We start from the raw sequence: 19,575 nt of genomic DNA on the forward strand, positions 1-19,575 counted from the left end.
AACTCGTTTACTCAAGTCCTGTGTGTATTCTTTTAAAACAATGACCACACGTGCCATGTTATAACGTTATGACGTCCCGTGCCGGTTCGCTAAACTTCTGGGAGTTGTAGTCTATCTATAGCGCTGCTACATGCTTGTTAAAAGTCATTCAGCCCAGCCACAGTATATTAGTGGAGAAGTTGTAAGGCACCGTGTCCTAGACTTGACCATCTTCAACAGCCTCATGACTTTCCTTCCATCTTATCAGAAACATGGATGTCCAATTCTATTCACAATTTCTTGGGAAAAGTAGTCATTCTTACTTGCAAGCAACAAGATTTAGAAAACTAGGTCTTTGATCTGAAGAGATGAATAAGGGCCACTATTGCCTACTTGGACCTAATATGGGTAAAAAGGATTAGTAAATTTGGTTGCAAAAATTAGTGTGATTGTTAAGTGTCAACATCTTGTTCCTGTGCTGTAAGATTAAATTAGTCTCTAACAACATTCAGGCATGTGGTAATAAGGAGCATGTTGCATTTGTCTCAGAAATGCTAGGAACAAGAGAGAGTATAACCACATACTATTTACATTCAATTACATGACAAAGTACCCCACTTTTAACAACCTGATAGTGACCATTGACCAGAAATGCAATAAAAGTGCATATAGTATTGACCATAAGCTTGTACACATTTACATATCTGTGTTGGCAGATAAAGGTTGACACAAGTTTAATTATAAAGTCGAAGTGGAAAAAACTGACACCTGTATGCAAAATGAATTAATTCCACTGAGTTTTCCAATACTACTTATGGGCAAGAAAGCCACATGGGCTGGGGGCTGCTGGAGACTGGCCCATGAGAACCAGGTATCGGCACCAGGATTTGAGAGGATGCTGAGGACAAGGAGAGCTCCTGAAGCGCCCTGGGTGCTGAAGGTTTCCTCATCGTGTCGGAGGTATGGATCTGGGTTCAGGATGCTGATGGTTTGAAATGAATTGGGATCTTGTGTGGCTGCAGAGGCTGTGGGAGCACTGGAGGTGAATCCACAGATGCTCAATGATTCTGGGAAGATCCTTTGCTACTGTTTCTCTGTCTGTGAAGCACGCCGAATAATGCTAATGGCAAATCTTTGTCTGCCTTAGGGCAGACTAAAGGCAATTTTGTGGAATATTATATTTCAATGTTGTTACATGATTATAAAAAAGTAACTGGATCTGAATAAGCTGGTTACATGCTTTGATTTTATGTTTGTGTCTTTTAGTGTACAGTAAAACTCCTGGTATCTGGCACCTATGGGAATTGGTAGATGCTAGATAAGTGTATTTTGTAGTTGCTTGAGACTTACAATGCCGAATTAATACACCTGTATTAAGAATAAACTGTTTAAAAGATAAAAATACTATACTGTACTTAAGCTGAACTAAGTTCCCTTTCATGAATATATAAACCTTAAAGCATTTTATTTTAAGACTCATTCTTTGAAAACATTTAATTATTGCTGTATCTGTCGGTTCCTCCATGGCAGACCAATTAAATATCTACTTTAGTTCGGTCTTCACTAGGGAAAATATTTCTTCAGGAAATAATAGGGGACCATGGGGCTAATGTGTCGGAAGGACTGGGGAAAATAAGTGTAGGTTATGAGGTTGTGTTAGATAAATTGAAGGGATTAAAGGCAGAAAAGTCCCCAGGGCCAGATGGTCTGCATCCCAGAGTGCTAAAGGAAGTAGCCCATGAAATAGTGGATACATTGTTGATAATTTTTCAAAACTCTTTAGATTCTGGAGTAGTTTCTGAGGACTGGAGGGTGGCTAATGTAAAGCGAAATCAGGGAATTATAGACCGGTTAGCTTGACATCGGTAGTGGGGAAAATGTTAGAGCCAGTTATGAAAGATGTGATTGCGGCACATCTGGAAAGTGGTGAATTCATTGGTCATAGCCAGCATGGTTTTATGAAGGGAAAATCGTGTCTGGCTAATCTTATTGAATTTTTTGAGGATGTAACTAGTTGAGTGGATGGGGGAGAACCAGTAGATGTAGTTTACCTGGATTTTCAGAAGGCTTTTGATAAGGTCCCACACAGGAGATTACTATAAAACTTAAGGCACACGGTATAGGGGATATGGTATTGAGGTGGATAGAGAATTTGTTGACAGATAGGAAGCAAAGAGTAGGAATAAACGGGTACTTTTCGGAATGCCAGTCAGTTACTAGTGGGGTACCACAAGGCTCAGTGCTCTGACCCCAGTTATTTACGAAATATATTAATGATTTAGATGAGGAAATCGAAAACAGCATTTCCAAGTTTGCAGACGACACAAAGCTGGGTGGGATTGTAAGCTGTGTAGAGGCAGTTAAGAGTGTGCAGGGTGACTTGGACAGGTTGGGTGAGTGGGCAAATGCATGGCAGATGCAATATAATGTGGATAAGTGTGTGGTTATCCACTTTGGAGGAAAGAATGGGAGGGCTGAGTACTATCTTAATGGTATCCAATTAGGAAAAGGGGAGATGCAAAGAGACCTGGGTGTCGCCATGCATCAGTCTTTAAAAGTGGGCATGCAGGTGCAGGAAGCAGTAAAAAAGGTGAATGGTATGTTGCCGTTCATATCAAGAGGATTCGAGTACAGGAGCAGAGAGGTATTGATGCAGTTGTATAGGGCCTTGGTGAGACCTCACCTTGAGTATTGTGTTCAGTTTTGGTCTCCTTATCTGAGGAAGGACATCATTGCCATGGAGAGAGAGTGCAGAAAAGGTTTACCAGATTGATATCAGGGATGGCGGGACTTGCATATAAAGAAAGGCTAAAACGACTGGGCTTGTACTCGCTGGAGTTTAGACGATTAAGAGGAGATTTAATAGAAACGTTCAAAATTCTTAAGGGATTTGACAGGCTAGATGCAGGAAAATTGTTCCCAATGTTGAGCAAGTCTAGAACCAGGGGTCACAGTTTAAGGATAAAGGGGAAGTCCTTTAGGATTGAGACGAGGAAGATTTTTTTCACTCAGAGGGTGGTAAATTTATGCAATTCTCTGCCACAGGAAGTGATTGAGGCCTGTTCCATAGCTATATTTAAGAGAGAGTTAGATTTAGTACTTGTGACTAGGGGTATCAAGGGGTATGGAGAGAGCTGGAACAGGGTACTGAGTGGATGATCATCCAGGATCAAAATGAATGGCAGTGTAGACTTGAAGGGCCAAATGGCCTACTCCTACACCTATTTTCTATGATTTCTTCCACGGAGCTGCCTGAAAGACAAACAAATACATTATCGATAATTAACTCCCCCTCCCCCAAGTTTAGAGATAAAGCCTCTGACCAGGATGACTCTTACTAAGCAGGAATAAGGAGACACTTTAAAAGAGTCACCTCAGTGGTGAGCGGCATCAACCAACTCTTCATCCTGGGTGATGCCATTGCTGTTTCACACAACTTTATTCAAAATCAAAACTTATTGTTATGAACATGTCATGAAATTCATTATTTTGCAGCAGGCTCTACAGTGCAAACATTTATATAAACCACTTTACAGAATACTGTAAATAAAAAAATTGTGCAAGAGAATGTCAAAGTAAGGCAGTGTCTGTGGTTCATTGTTCATTCAGGAATCTGATGGCAGTGGAAAAGAAGCCATCCTTGTACTGTTGAGTGCTCTTCTTCAGGCTCCTGTACCTTTTTCCTAATGGTAGCAGTGAAGAAGGCACAGCTGCTACAAGAAAAGCAAGAGCAAGGCACTGCTGTAGTGCCCCACGCATGGAGACACGGGCCAGCCCACAAAGTGGTCGACAAACGCGGTGACCACGCGGACCTGGGGGTGACACTGGCCATCGTCCTTGGCGACCTCCTGCATGGCAGCAAGACGGGGAACTGTGGCGGGAACACCGGCCAATCAAAGGCTGGCGCTCCAATTATGCGGGACCCTGACATCTCTACCTGGGGCCTATATAAACGCGATGGCCAATGCAATAAACCAGTCTTGACCAAGGCTTTGGTGTACATGTCATTCTTCTCCATGCCTGCGTAGCACGAATGCTACATTGGTGACCCCCACTGGCAGTTGGACCTGAAGATAATGGTCTAGATAGAGCTAGAGACCATTCACATGGTCTCACTCAGGCTCCCAATGTTTTGAGAGTCACAGCCAAATGTGTGATTCAAGTCGGCCGAGGCTCAGTTCCAGCTTCGACACATCACCACTGACTACTTCTATGTCGTGAGTGCATTCGATCAAAATACAGTGGCAAAGGTCTTAGAAACCCTATGGCATCCTCCAGAGCAAGGCAAACACGTGACCCTCAAAGAGCTGTTAAGCCACACTTTTGGGTTTTCTCGGCATGAGCGTACTGCCCAATTGCTGCATATGGATGGATTAGGCGACAGGGCCCCATCCACCAGAATGACTGAGATGCTTGCTTTGACCAAATCCCAGTTCACCCCCAGGACGTGCCCAAGACTGCAATCATAACCCCCTTTAGTTTGTTCAAATTCCTCTGCAAGCTCTTCAGTCTGAAAAATGTGGCAAAAACTTTCCAACAGCTTATGGATAAAGTGGGCCTGGACCCCCCATTGTGTTCATCTATTTGGACGATATCCTCATTGCTAGCCGCAGCCGTAAAGACTACGCTGCCCACCTGAGACAGCTGTGCACTTGGATACATGAGATCGGTTTGAAAATTAACACTGTGAAGTACCAATTTTGCCTGGACACTATTGAATTCCTGGGGCACAGAATAAATAAACATGAGGCAACACCTCTCCCCAAAAAAGGTCAAGGTGGACTGGCTCTTTACCAAGCCACGTACAGTAAAGTGGCTACAGGAATTCACCAGTATGATAAACTTTTACCACAGATTCATGTGCCCCCCCCCCCCACTCTTTGCACTGATGGCGGGCAAGTCAAAGAACATTATCTGGGATGATGAATCTTCAAGAGCTTTCGAGAACACCAAATACATGCTGGACAACGCCACCCTCCTGATACAAATACAGCACTTTCGACTTACAGCTATTGGTGCTGTATCTGGCAATAAGACATTTCCTTTCCATAGGTATCAGAACTGTGGTCAGCCAAACAGACACTTGTCCTACGTATCCGAATTTACCATGGACATGCTGCAAATCACGGAGAAAAGCAATATGGTAGCCAACACTCTGTCACACCCCGCAATTAAGTCAGTACACGCCCTGTCCCAGGAGGTCAACTATATGGCCCTTGCCAAAGCGCAGCAGCAGGACCCTGAGATCCTTTGGCATAGGACAGCTGTCTCTGGTCTGAGGGTGGAAGTCATCCCCGTCAGCCCAGCTAACTTGATACTACTGTGTGATGTCTCCACTGCCAGTCCTCACCTCATCATCCTGGCTGTATAGAAGCACCAGGTTTTCGATGCCATCCACAACCTGGCGCATCCTGAAATCTGAGCCACAGCCAAGATAGTGGCTTGCAGGTTTGTCTAGTATGACTTCCGTAAGCAAGTCAGCCAATGGGCCAAGATCTGCATGTCTTCAGAAGTGCAGAATCACACAAAGGCACCACACAGACTTTGAACCAGTGCGGCGAAGGTTCAGCCACATACATATTGAAATAGTGGGGCCGCTACCAGTTTCTTGTTTGGCGAGATACCTGCTGACCATGGTTGACCACTCAATAAGGTGGCCTGAGGCGGTCCCGTTGGCTGATACCACCACAGAAACCTGCGCCAGGGCACTCTTGACACATGGGTGTTCAGATTTAGGGTCTTAGAGCACCTAACCTCAGACAAGGGGGCACAATTTACCTCTAAACTCTGGGCTCTGGGTGGCGCTGGCTAACGTCCTGGGGACACAGCTCCACCACACCACTTCATTTTTATAGGCACATGAAGGCAGCCTTGATGGCTCGGCTCAAGGGTCCCAACTGGATGGACAAACTGCCTCGGGTGTTATTGGGGATTTACTCTGTGTCGAAGGAAGATGGATTATGGCACACACTCAATCATTCTGGGGGAATTCCTGGCCCCTGACAAACACCCGGAAGACCCCATGGCCACCCTTGAGAACTTGCAGTGAAAACTGGGGTCTCTGTTCCCGCAACAACTTCCAGCACACGGCCAGCCCAAACATTACATCCCCAGGGACTTAAAGACCTGTCAGTATGTGCTTGTGGAAAGGGGCGCACACCAGCTGACCCTACAACAATCCTAGGAGAGGCACTACAGGGTCATCAGGAACAACAGGCCCACTTTCGTCCTCGACATTAGCAGTAAGGAGGAGACCTTTACCATTGACCACCTGAAACCAACATATCTGGACTATAACCAACCAGTCTCCACTCCTCACCCGCAATGCAAGACCATCCAAGTCAACGGACAACGGCCCAAACACTGGAAGGGGAGGTCATGGTGCGGCCTGCACACGGAGACATGGACCAAGGCCAATGAATGCAGTGACTGTGCGGACCTGGGGGTGACACCAGCCATCGTCCCAGATGACCTCTTGCACTGCAGGAAGATGGGAAATTGTGGCAGGAACACTGGCCAATGCCAGGTTGGCGCTCTGATGATGCGGGACCTTGACGTCAGTATCTGGGGACCATATAAATGCAACAGCCAGTCCAATAAACCAGTCTCAACTTTAAGGCTTTGGTGTGCATGTCATTCTTCTCCACGCCCGCATAGCGTGAACAGAACACTCCTATCTTTTCCAAAGGTTTATGTGTTATTTCAGAGAACATTTATTTTTTACAAATTTTTTCAACTAGTGTATTGTTACACTAGTTATTTTATTCTTGTTTATTTTATTCTTATTTATTTTAATTTTAAAATATCCTTGATTTGTTTTTGCTGGTTACTTGAGGGTGCCAATTGCTTGAATTCGGGAATAAATTTCTTGATCTTGGGTTTAGAGAGGTATGAACTAAATGTCGCCAAACAACAAAAATAGATAGACGACTGCTTGGCATTGACAAATTGGATCAATTTTAATGCAGTAAATCTATGAGTCTATGACTACTTTGGTTGATTGTGCATTAATATTAAGTTTTTTTGAATCAACATTCAATATTTATAACCAACCATAAACCTATTTCAGTGCCTAAGATCAGCATTGTCACTTATGAGGGCTTTGTACATTAGTTGAAACTTTATATTTATCAACCACATTTTGCATGTTTCAAATCTTAATGTTGATCGGTTACCTCGGTTCCCTTCTTTAATTCTTGGAGCTCTTTTTACTTTAGACAAGTTCTCAGTGTTCCCAGTTGAAACAGTTGCTTTATGTGTTTAAATAGTCATCCATCAATAAAAGTTTATTTACATTGAAGATTTCTTATTTTTATTATCCATTAATATTAAAAGTTGATTCCAAATGTGGATTACTGAACAATGTATGAGGCAATGGAAGTTGAATTTATTAGGTGAATGTATAAAAGAACAACAACTTGTTTTTCAAATAGTGACAAGATCATTGGGGGCTCCTATGTCCACTTCTGAAAATCATGAGAATGTGTGATATAGAATGATTATTGAAAGAGAAAAGTGAAAAGATTGCTGGAACAATCTTTGCATTTCCACCAGCAAAAAGAGAGGTTTCTAGAGAACTGAAGAGTGGTCAATGTTGTACCTTTGTTAAAGAAAGGGGGGGGGAAAAAATGAGCATCCACACATCAAGAGTATGGAAGCTATTGGAGACAACACTTAGGGATAGGATTTCAGCACATTTGGAAAGGCATTGTCTGGTTAGGAACGGTCAACCTGGCTTTGTGAGGGCCAGGTAATACTTACCAATTTGATTGAGGAGGTGACAAAGATTTTTCTAATTTTAGTTAACTCCTACCCCACAACCTCCCCCACTCCCCTGCCAATTCCACCATTCCCATCTCTTTATTATCTACTCCTGTGTGTATATATTTTCTTTGTGAGACAGATTATATCATATTTTATATTGTATATAGATATATTTTTGAAGGAGATAGATTGTGGGGGTAGTGTAGGTCACAAACAAACATAAACACTTCACAAAACAGATATCATTTAAAATGCAAGAGCTTTGTTCAAACCAGACACTCCTGGACCAATGTCTTTGTAAAGACATCAAAAACTGTTTGGCTAAAGGTTTTCATAAGGAGGTGGAAATAGAAGAACCCAAGCTGGAGACTTCACAAGTAGGTGTTAATTCAACATGCTATGGAGTAATTGATTATTGTTTTGAAAGCAACATATGAACAGGCTCAGAAGTTTAGGTCATGTGCAGCAATCTGTCTGGTTGCAGTTTGCTGTTCTAAGAAGATCATGTGGTTTTGTAAGCAGAGAGAGAGAAGAGACAAAATAGGCTTTCTCTAAGAGAGAGAGAAAACTGGTTTCTGGAGTCATGGTAAGCTGGCAGCTTGTTGAAACCCCATTTTGAAGATGGGTTGTGAGTTCTTTCAGCCTTGTGGTCAATACAAGAGGAAATGAGTGGCTAGAGTGTTTCACCTGAAATAAGGGAAAGAAAAGGAACTCTGTGGTAACCTCCAGAAGAAGAGGTTATCATTTGGAAAATCCTGATGGGGCAAGTTTTTTCGGCAAGATACTGAAATGGCTGATCAGAGGGAATCAGTTTCTGTGTGTCCAACGAGCAACAAATTTCTCTCTGAACACAAGAACTTTTCTGAGCAGTTACCAATTACCTTTAAGCACCAGAGCTTGGTGAAAATTCATAAATGTTAAATTCTATGCACAGTATAAGAAATGTCTGATACGGATGAACCTGAAAGAGTGAGAAGTGAGATTTGACTGTGAATCAAAGAACTTTTCTCAACTTATACACACATTACATACAGATACATTTAGAATTAGAAGGGGGCTAAGTTAACAGTCATAAGTTAAAGTATGGTCCTGTTTTTATGTTTAAAGAAAATTAAAAATGACTTTTGTTTAAGTAATCATTTGTCTTGGTGAATTTCTATTGCTGCTGGGTTTTAGGGTCCTCTGAGTCTGTAACATTTGTCTCTCTAACTTTCCACATTTTCTTTCCTCATGGTTTCTCCCTCTATCCATCTCCCCATCTCTAACACCTTCTGACCCCTTTATATAGGTTATTTCACCTATTCTATATTTAGTCTTGAAAAAAGATTAAGACCCAAAATATTGACTGACCATTTCCATCTTTGGATGATGTCTGACCTGCTGAGTTCCTTTGTTTGCTGTATAAATGTTGGTGACTGTTATGGACTCAGTAGGTGAAAGAGCTTCTTTTTGTGCAATTTTAATGCCATGTGACTTTATGATTCCATGACAATTAGCAGAACATGGGGAAGGTGGATGGAAAAGAAGCTGAATCAAAGGATCTAGCTGGTCGTGCATTAGATTTTAATAAATTAATCCAAAAATAATTTGAGTGTCAAACAAGAAATAGTCGAGCCCCATGCCCCACTCTCAGAGAATTTTAGATCTAAAATGTAGTAAAGAATTGCTTCTGTAGTATATTTATGCAACTTATTAGTGCAGTTACATTGTTAGTTAAGATACGGTAAATAGTGATGGAAAATAAGGGAAGTAACTTTCTGCAAAAAAAAATCACCTTTACTGAATATTCTGATCTCACAGGAGCCTTCTTGTAATATTCTTATGGAATTATTTGATGTTATGCTTAACATACCTTGGTAATAATTGTGGAAATATCTGTTGCATTCAGGAAGTTTTATTGGCACTGTTCTCCACAACAGAGCTCCCTCCACTTGCTGTGTCTTATTCATGTTTGGTTTCCAATTGGAGAACCCTTCCTGATCTCAGTAAATCCCCAGAGTAAAAATACCTGGTGCCTGTAACAAGTACATTAATTGATTAAATGTGCTGGCTACTTCAGAGCTAAAGGTACTTTAGCTTGGTTCTGGTGGAATCCCTAAGTAACTGTCAAGCATCTTTTAAAATAATGGATACAGGCTAGGTTTCCAGCTAATATTGGCATGAATACTATCTGTTCTGAAGTGCCCTGGAGATGTTAAAGTTCAGAGAATAATGGAGAAAGGTTTGGAGAATATTATGGAAGGCAAGTCTTTGAAAGGATTGAAACAAAATAATAAGTTTAAAATGGAGGCATAGGAAGTCTGAGGGACATCATAGGTTAACAAGGACAGGGGTGATGGAAAGGTGGAATTATTTTACAATCTGAAGGACTAGGTTAAGGATTCTGTATGCCTATTCTCTAAGTGGAAACTAAATTAGATAGCAATAGAAAATGGTGCAGTGGATTATGATGTGCAATTGACCAAGGCCATTTGACTTGGTGCAAACAGCATGCAAATTTCATGCTGGCTAATCATGAATATGATTACAGCATCCAGCCTGAGCTAACAGCAGTATTAAATCGATTAATGCATCAGCAAGGGTACTGGGAGTGACCTCAGCCTCAGTCTTAAGAATGCCTAGTGCTGGCTGAAGCTAGCTTGCACTTCTCAAAGCCGACCTGCATTTCTTAAAGGAGGCACACATTGTGTGTTACTGTGCCTTAACAATCAGTGGGAAGTAAATGCTGCAAAAAATTTGACCTGCTGAAGGACCATTGACACAATAAGCTACCAGCTACAATGGATATGATGATTGAGGAAGTTGTAAAAAAGGAGAAATACCCTCTTATAGGGATAAGGAAATCCTTGAAGCTCGAGAGAGAGAAGCTCAGGAGACTAATGCTCTAGAGACCTGCTGTGTCGAGTATTGCTGGGCTTCTCTAGAATGGTGCACATAGTACATTCTTTATTTGTGAATGCCAATTATTTGGTCTGTCATTTGATGTATTCCCATGGATTTCTTCGGGTGCTCTTACATACATATAAATTTACACCAGTATTAGAAGCAATGACTGTAAGATCTATCCTTGTGACCAAGTTGCCATCCTTTTTTGTCATAAAGCCTTAGACTATATGATATATCAGACTGCCACATCAAAATTATAATTGCTGCCAGATACCACGCACTGACCAAAATGATATACTATGATAGTTATACAGGAAGCTCTACCAGCTGCAGAACACCTACAAAAGAAAACACGTGTCGTCAATTGCTCTGCACCACAGGAAAGCTTGTACCACTTCCTGTTTTCAAGCCAGTTGGAATGAGATATACTGTATTCAATTCTTTGATACCTTTTATAAGCAACAGAGAATGGCAAGCTTGGAACATGTCAAAGGTGTTGGCAATTATTATCTTAACTATATTTGGTCAAATATTCTGCACAGATTCTGCCCCCTCCTCAGTGCAGGACAGTCGAACAGTATGGATGTACCGTTGTTGAAGGTACATCAATTTGATTCACTTAAAGTTTTTTTTCACAATGGAGTAGATCCTAAAGCCAGAAAAGCTGAAAATCGACCCTCAATTGTCTGAGGCATCCACCAACTTTGAGCTCTGGCGGCACTGTTTTAAAGCATTCCTGCAGGTTTCCTCCACCATTGTGCAGTCAGAGACCGATAAGCTAAAAGTGCTGCACTCCCAGATCGATACTCAAGTGTATTCCATGATCAGAGTTGCTACATTGTACCAGGAAGGCATGGACATACTCAAAGGACCTGCATAAAATCATTGCTGTCTGTGCCAGACATCTAGTGACCCACAAACACTGACCTGCTGAGCCCAACACCAAATATCATCAGGCCCTGCGAGCACTCAGCAGGGGCTGCATCCGCCATGGAGGTAACAGAGGACCCGATCTGGGATGCCTACGTTGCGGGAATCAGGTTGAACCACATCCAACAGAGACTCTTGGAGCAAGGGGAGCTCAGTCTGTGGAGAGCAGTTGAGCTGGCAAGTATGATGGAGGTGGCACTCCAGAACATGGAGGCCTACTCAACTGACAATGCGGCCTCCTCATGGTTACCCAAGTGCCACCATCTTGCAATGCACTACCAGCACTTCGCTCTGCTAACAACTCAACCATGGCAGCAGTGCTCCGCGACCACCTCCTGTCACTTTTGTCTGGCTCTGGTGGCGATCCCACCACAGCCATGGTGCCATGGAGTACCCAAAGTGCTATTTCTGTGGCCTGGGCCAACATTAGAGGAAACACTGCCCAGCAAAAGATTCAACTTGCTCCAGCTGCAGGAAGAAGAGCGACTATGCCAAAGTATGTAAGTCAAAACCTCTTCCTGGCAGCACCGTGTGCGGATTGTGGGGGCTGCCGTCTTGGACTCCAGCATCACTGGGGGCCAGCAATGCCACGTGCAATCTATGGGGGCCACCATCTTGGACATCATCTTCAGGATCCTGGGGCCTGCCATCTTGAACACCACCGTCTTACACAGCAACGATATGCAGCAACCCAACACTGGACTCCATCACTCTCAACTTGGACAGCCCACATCAACTCACCAGGTTGATGATGGATATTCAGGCAAATGGCCACAAGAAGAGTTGTTTACTCAATAGTGGGAGAACAGAGAGTTTTATACACCCAGACACAGTGCGGTTCCTTTCCCTTACAGTATTGCCAGTAAACCAAAAGGTCTCCTTGGCATCGAAGTCACATGCAGTGGATGTCCGAGGCTTCGATGTAGTGACTCTAATGGTGTGAAGTACTGAATATAAAGACTTTAGACTGATGGTAATGCCGCAGCTCTGCGCTGCTGTCCTATTGCGACTGGATTTTCAGTATCACCTTTAAAAGCATGGCGATGGAGTTCAATGAGTCCCATCCACTGTGTATAACCAGGAATTTTTAAACAGACCACTGCACGCCACCCACCCCCCTCTCCACAACCCAGCATTGTTCACTTAAAATCACCCCCCTGTTGTTTTTCACCAATCTCAATCCCAACTGTAAACCCGTCACCACAAAAAGTAGGTGGTACAGTACTGGGGACAGAGCCTTCATCTGGGCAGAGGTACAGCGCTTACTCAAGGATGGTATCATTGAGGCCAGCACTGCCCCTTGGAGAGAGCAGGTAGTGATAGTATGGAACAAGGAAAAGAATAGGATGGTCATTGACTACAATCAGACCATCAGCAGATACACACAATTGGATGCATACCCCCCCCCCCCCAATCAGGCATTGCCAACATGGTCAACCAAATTGCCCAGTATTTGGTCTTTTCAACCATTGACCTGAAGTTGACATACCACCAGCTCCCTATTTGCCCAGATGACCACCAGTATATGGCATTTGAGGCAGATGGCCACCTCTACCACTTCCTTCAGGTTCCCTTCGGTGTCACAAATGGTGTCTCGGTCTGCCAGCGGGAGATGGATCAGTATGAGTTGCAGGCCACTTTCCTGTACCTTGATAGCATCACCATCTGCGGCCACAACCTGCAGGACCATGATGCAAAACTCCAGAAATTTCTCAAAACAGCTCCTTAACCTTGCATAATAAGGCTAAATATGTGTTTTGCACAACCTGTCAGGCCATCCTCGTTTGTGTTTCAGAGAATGGTATCATCAGCCCAGTCCCTGACCGCTCCTGTAGCTTCCTCTTCCACACAGCTGTAAGGACTTGAAGAGGTGCCTTGGGTTCTTTTCCTGTTATGTTCAATGGGTCCCCAATTATGTGAACAAGGCCCGTCCCCTCCTCATATCCGCATCCTTCCCCCTGGCTGTGGAGGCTCGTGCAGCCTTCAATCGCATTAAGGCAGATATCTCCGTGGCCATAATGTATGCTGTGGACGAATCCACCCCATTTCAGGTGAAAAGTGATGCTTCAGACTTCGTCCTGGGAGCTACCTTTAACCAGGCAGTCAGGCCAATTGCATTTTTTTCACACACCCTGCAGGGCCCTGAGATTTGACACTCCTCAGTCAAGAAAGAGGCCCAAACCATTGTCGAGGCATTGTGGCACTGGCGCCATTACCTGGCCAGTAAGAGATTCACCCTGCTGATCAATGTGTAGTTATATTCATGTTTAACAATCAGCAGCTGGGTAAAATCAAAAATGACAAAACACTGAGGTGGAGGATTGAACTGTCCACCTACAATTACAGTATCTTGTACCGGCTAAGGAAATGTAATGAGCTGCCAGGCACCCTGTTCCCTGGGACTTGTGCCAGCACACAGATCGACTGGCTGCAAAACCTCCACAGTGATCTCCATCTCCCCAGAGTTACCAGTTTTTTTTCACTTTGACAAACCACCACACAACCTGAGTACTCCATCGATGAGATCAGATCCATGACAAAGACCTGCCAGGTCTGTGCTGAGTGCAAGCCGCACTTCTACCAGCCAGACAGGGCACAATTAATTAATGCCACCTGCCTCTTTGAGTGATTCAGTGTCAATTTTAAAGGACCCCTGTCCTCCACTGATTGCAAAGTGTATTTTCTTAATATCATTGATGAATACTCCCGTTTTCCATTTGTCATCCCCTGCTCAGACATAACAGCTGCCACAGTCATCAAGGCCCTGTGCAACCTCTTCACTCTGTTTGGCTTCCTCAGTTATATCCACAGTGACTGGGGTCCTTCCTTTATGAGTGATGAGCTGCGTCAGTACCTGTTGGCCTGAGGCATTGCTACAAGCAGCACCATTAGTTACAACCCCCAGAGTAACGGGCAGGTGGAGAGGGAGAATGCTACAGTCTGGAAGGCAATCCTCCTAGCATTGCAGTCTAAAGGTCTCCTGCCGGCAAGAGGTCTTCTTGGAAGCATTCCACTCTGTCAGATCCCTGCTATGCAAGGCCACAAATGCCACACCGCATGAACATATGGTTTCCTTTCCCGGGAAATCTGCAACAGGGACTATACTACTGGCATGGCTGATGTCCCCAGGGCCCGTCCTACTCAGGAAGCATGTGAGCAGCTATAACTCTGACCCCTTGGTCGAAAGACACCATCTCCTCCATGCCAACCCCCAACATGCCTACGAGGCATACCCTGATGGACACAAAGACTCTGCCTTAATTCCATGGCTGTCCCCTCCACACACCCCTCACAGTGCACCTGACCCCTGGTACCCTGCCTCTGCTCAAAGGGAGGATACATTGGATTTATCAGCACCTACCCACCAGCACAATGCTGATGAGTAAGTGCAGAGCCCCGAGACCATCTAGGATCCTGCCGTAGCACCACAACCACAACCAGTGCTACAATGATCCCAGCGAATGACCAGACCACCTGAAAGACTGAACTTGTGACTTTGAATTGTAACGTTGTAAATTCCATTTCACTCCATTGGACTCTTTTTAAAAACAAAGGGTGAATTGGAATTTACAACGTTACAATTCAATGTCACAAGTTCTTATGTATAATTGTTTGGTCAGGCACACCTATTGGCCAACTGTACCTGTGGCCTCTCCCCACAGGCTTCTGGATAACAGTGGCTATTCCACAGCCCAGGTATGTTTGTATAGCTTCTTAATGTATGTTTAGCTCTGAGGGAAACACATCATGATGAATACATCATTAAAGATATGGATCAATTTGATCAGGCTCATTTTAAGTTGCAGTGTGATTGAGGCCACATTCTACATATATCTGGTATGTTTAAGCATCATGCATCCTAATATCCTTCCCAAGATGGCAACTGGCACAACATATAGGCTTCTTTTACCACATATAACAGGTCACTAGGCAGTCATGTTTTAATTATCTGAATCTTTACATTCAACAGTCATAAATGACTTAATTCCCAGAAGAATGGGTTGCATTTGAAGCTTGGTATTAAAAATGACACCATCATGATTTTAAATGAAGATTCACATCTTTCATTGTAAATGAAGTTTTTTTTTTGATAATTCCATCCAGCAACTAGAAGCATTCTTAAAGCAAAAAAGGTTCTCGCCAATAGTAACATCTATTTCTGTTTATTTTCTAGGCCATGCTTGCTTCAGCACTTATAGAAAATGGTAACCGAACTGCGGAGTATAAGCAACTACAAGGAACTTATCTAGACACGAAAAGTAAACTTGCAGATACCTACTATGAAAGACTGAAGACTGAAGAATGCATCAAAGATTATCTACAGGTGATTAGAATGACAAAGGGTAACAAAATGACAAAAAATTCTTCTACAGAGAATTGGATTTTTTGTTGCTTGTTCAGTTGAGGTAAAGGTAGGAAAATGAAAGCTGAAGGCTACGTTATAACTGAACAGAATCAGGCAACAAAAAAAACACGGTACTTGAACAGGGTCTAGCTAATTGAAGAGAGAGGAGAGGAGAGCCAGGAGTACGAGGTATACCCTGCTTTACGAAACTAGTGTATTCCTATGAAACCTTTTGTAAGTCAAAATGGCGTAAAGTGAAGACCCATTCATACTATTGAAGGCTATTTTCGTAGAAGTGAAAACCCATTCAAATTTATTTCGGATAGCAAACACAGATTTCTTTGCTAAAGCGAATTTTCGTAAAGCAAGTATTCGTAAAACGGGCTATATCTGTTTTCATTATACAATTCTAATACAATCATTTTGGCTGGAACCATGCATGAAAATATAACTATCATGTCCTCAAAATATTGTTATGAATTACTTTTGATGTGCAACTAGTGTTGTAATAAATGCAAATTTAATGATCAATGTTGCACAGCACCACTAAGTTTCATGAACAATAATTTCCCATATGTCTGGCCTTGGTCCTTAATAGCTCTGTCCATAAATAGATCGAGAATATTTCCTGAGCAGGGTAAGTATGAAGAGGTGAAATCAATCAATATCAAAAAGTTTTTAAAATGATTTAAATGTAATAATTTAATGGATAATGACCTATTAAAATGACACCATAAGATAATTTTACAAAGTGACCTGTTATGCTATTGATTTTGCCACCTGATGCCTGAATTATAAATTAAGGCATCAAAAAATATTATTACATTATTGGAGTTTATACCCCTTTGTGCACCTAATACAATTACCCCCTCATAATAGTTTGCTTAAAAACCAGTGTATTATGCCCAAGTGAGACTCCAAATGGATTCTTAGACTGGAAACACAGGCTATTGGGTGGGACAATTAAAGAACAGTGGAAGATTTACAAAGAGATATTGCACAGTGCACAGTAAAAGTATATTCCAGGTAAAAGCAAGGAGAGTAAGGGTGGTAAGAGCCAAACTTGGATAATTAAGGAAATAAAGGAAGCCAGTAAGTAAATGCTCATGCAGACAAAGTTCCCAAGAGTATTATAGTGGGAAAGCAGAAGATTATGTAAACTTTAAAAAAGGCGACAAAAATATCACTAAGCAAGTAATTGAAAAAAGGGAAGATGGATTGTGAAACTAGCACAAAATATACAAACAGAATGGACAAGTTTTTATAATTATTTGAAGTAGAAAATGGTGGTTAAAGTGAACATCGGTCCATTAGAAGATGAGGAGGAATTACTATTAAGTTATGTGAAAAAGGGCAAGGTTTTGAATGACTATTTTGTTGGTCTTCACAGTGGAAGACACATTTAACCTGCCAAAGAGAGATCTTAAGGATACAACGGGAGGTGAGGACCTGGATGCAGGGTACTGATGAGGTCGCACCTGGAGAACTGAATACAGTTCTGGTGTTCTCCCTCCTGCTCCCAGCCCCTACATTTCATTCAGCTGTTCCTATTCCTGATGAAGGGTTTCAACCCAAAATATTGACCACTGAGTTCCACCACTTGTTTACCTTTTAGAAAAATATATATTGGCTTTGGAGGTGGTATAGAGGAGGTTTACCAGGTTGATTTCATAGATGAAGGGATGAGCATATGAGGAAAGATTGAGTTGTCCAGGACTATACTCATTGGAATTCAGAAGAATGAAAGGATAGTTAAGATAGAGACAAGATAGTTGTTTCCACTGGTTAGTGAAACTTGAACGAGGGACTTAGTCTCATGATCAGCAATGTAAAAGGTTAAGAACTTCAAGTTCCTGGCTGTCAACATCTCTGAAGATCTGCCCTAGGGCCTCCATGTCTATGCAATCATGAAGGAAGATCATCAGCGATTATACTTCGTGAAGAATTTGAGGAAATTTGGTAGGTCACCAAAATTTGCAAATTTCTACAGGTGTACTGTGGAGAACATTCTGATTGGTTGCATCACTGTCTGGTATGGAGGTGCCAATGTGCAGGATAAGAAAAAAAAACTAGAGAGTTGTGAACTCAGCCAGCGCTATTACAGGCATCAGCCCCATTCCATCAATGACCTCTACAAGAGGCGATGTCTTAAGAAAGCAGCTTCTATCCTCAAGGACGCCCACTACCTAGGCCATGCCCTCTTTACACTGTTACCATCAGTAAGAAGGTACAGGAGCCTGCAGGTGAACACCCAGCAGCTCAAGAACAGCTTTTTCCCCTCTGCCATCAAATTTCTGAATGGACAATGAACCACAGAAACTACTTCACTTTCTCTTATTTTTGCACTATTTTATTTATGTTTAAATGTAATGTTTTAATAATATTTACTCTGTAACGCTGCTACAAAACAACAATTTTTGTGACATATTCATGACAATAAATTCTGATTCTGATTTGGGAGAGTAGATTTAGGAGGGACTGCATTACTCAGAGATCAATGGAATTCTCTGTCCAAGGAAGCAGTAGAGGCTGCCTGATTAAATATAATTAAAACACAATTTGATAGATTTTTGACTGTAGTTGAATTAATGATTATGGGAAAAAGGCAGGTAGGTGGAGCTGAGGCCATGGTCAGACTGCAGTAGACTCAATGGGCCAGATGGCCTGCTCCTGCTTCCATTTCTTATGTTCTAAAAACTATAACAAACTCCAAAGCAAAGCTGAACATTTCAAGCTTTCTCTCTCACATAAACCACTTACAGATTGCAATAATGTGTAGCAATTCACAGTGGTTCAGATATGAAGGACGATATATTAAGAGGAATAATTAAATGGTTCAAGAATGGGGAAGGTTTAGTAGAGGGTTTTAAGGAAGAATGACAATGACATTTGTAGAAGAAATCTTAGAGTTTAGTGTCTGAACACACAATAACTAAATGAAAAATTTATGAACACAAGTAAGAATTTTAATTTGGAGGTATTGACGTGACTTGTAGCCAATAGCCTTGGTGGAGATTGAAATAAGGCCAGTAGTGTTTGAATAAGCAATATCTGTATCAAACAGGTTAGGAGTGATATAGTTAAACCCAAAGGCAATAAATTTGATAAGGATTTTAGAATATATCAAGGAAGGTGTGGTAAACTACTGTTGTGCCATGATTGGCTGCTGCTGGCTGGGCACAGATCCCAAGACTGACCCTACCCATAACCCCTTGCATGTTCCCCTTTCTCTTTGTTTTATTCAGTCACTGAGGTTGATGGTTGTTCCTGTCTTTAGTTAATAAAAGCCTGATAGTTTCGCAATATCAGCCTTTTGTGATTATTGATGGTACATCAATTTTATTAACTAAATGTATATATAAAAAGCATGGAACAGTACCTGAAACCAGAGAAGCTTGACATCGACCCCCTGTTGCCAGATGCCCAAAACTTTGGCTATGAAAATTTATTGGCAGCAGGCATGGATGCCATCACCATAGACACAAACTGAATAAGATTACTCCTCTCGCGTGTCAGGCCCCAAGTATTCACATTGATCCAGCTCGTACCAAGCAACTATGGACATCCTCAAAACCCAGTAATGCAGGAAGGTTAATGAGGTCTATGCCAAGCATCTCCTGGCCACCAGAAAACAGTGACCTGAGTCGAGTGCTGAGTAGCTCTGGGCCCTC

General features: G+C 42.4%; 1 protein-coding gene across 5 annotated transcripts in view; it reads left to right on the forward strand.

Annotated features, from left to right (window-relative positions):
• LOC138755510 (coiled-coil domain-containing protein 178) overlaps positions 1–19,575 on the forward strand; it is a 369,060-nt gene that overhangs the window by 240,073 nt on the left and 109,412 nt on the right. For 4 of the 5 annotated variants that reach the window (XM_069921624.1, XM_069921626.1, XM_069921627.1 and 1 more), the window contains one exon: positions 15,734–15,883. In XM_069921624.1, the coding sequence (XP_069777725.1) occupies positions 15,734–15,883 (150 nt within the window). Of the gene's footprint in view, positions 1–15,733; positions 15,884–19,575 lie in introns of those variants that run through there. The other variant, XM_069921629.1, reaches the window with a different exon arrangement.

The sequence above is a fragment of the Narcine bancroftii genome, chromosome 2 (genome assembly GCF_036971445.1).
Source record: "Narcine bancroftii isolate sNarBan1 chromosome 2, sNarBan1.hap1, whole genome shotgun sequence".
In the NCBI taxonomy this organism is placed as follows: domain Eukaryota; kingdom Metazoa; phylum Chordata; class Chondrichthyes; order Torpediniformes; family Narcinidae; genus Narcine; species Narcine bancroftii.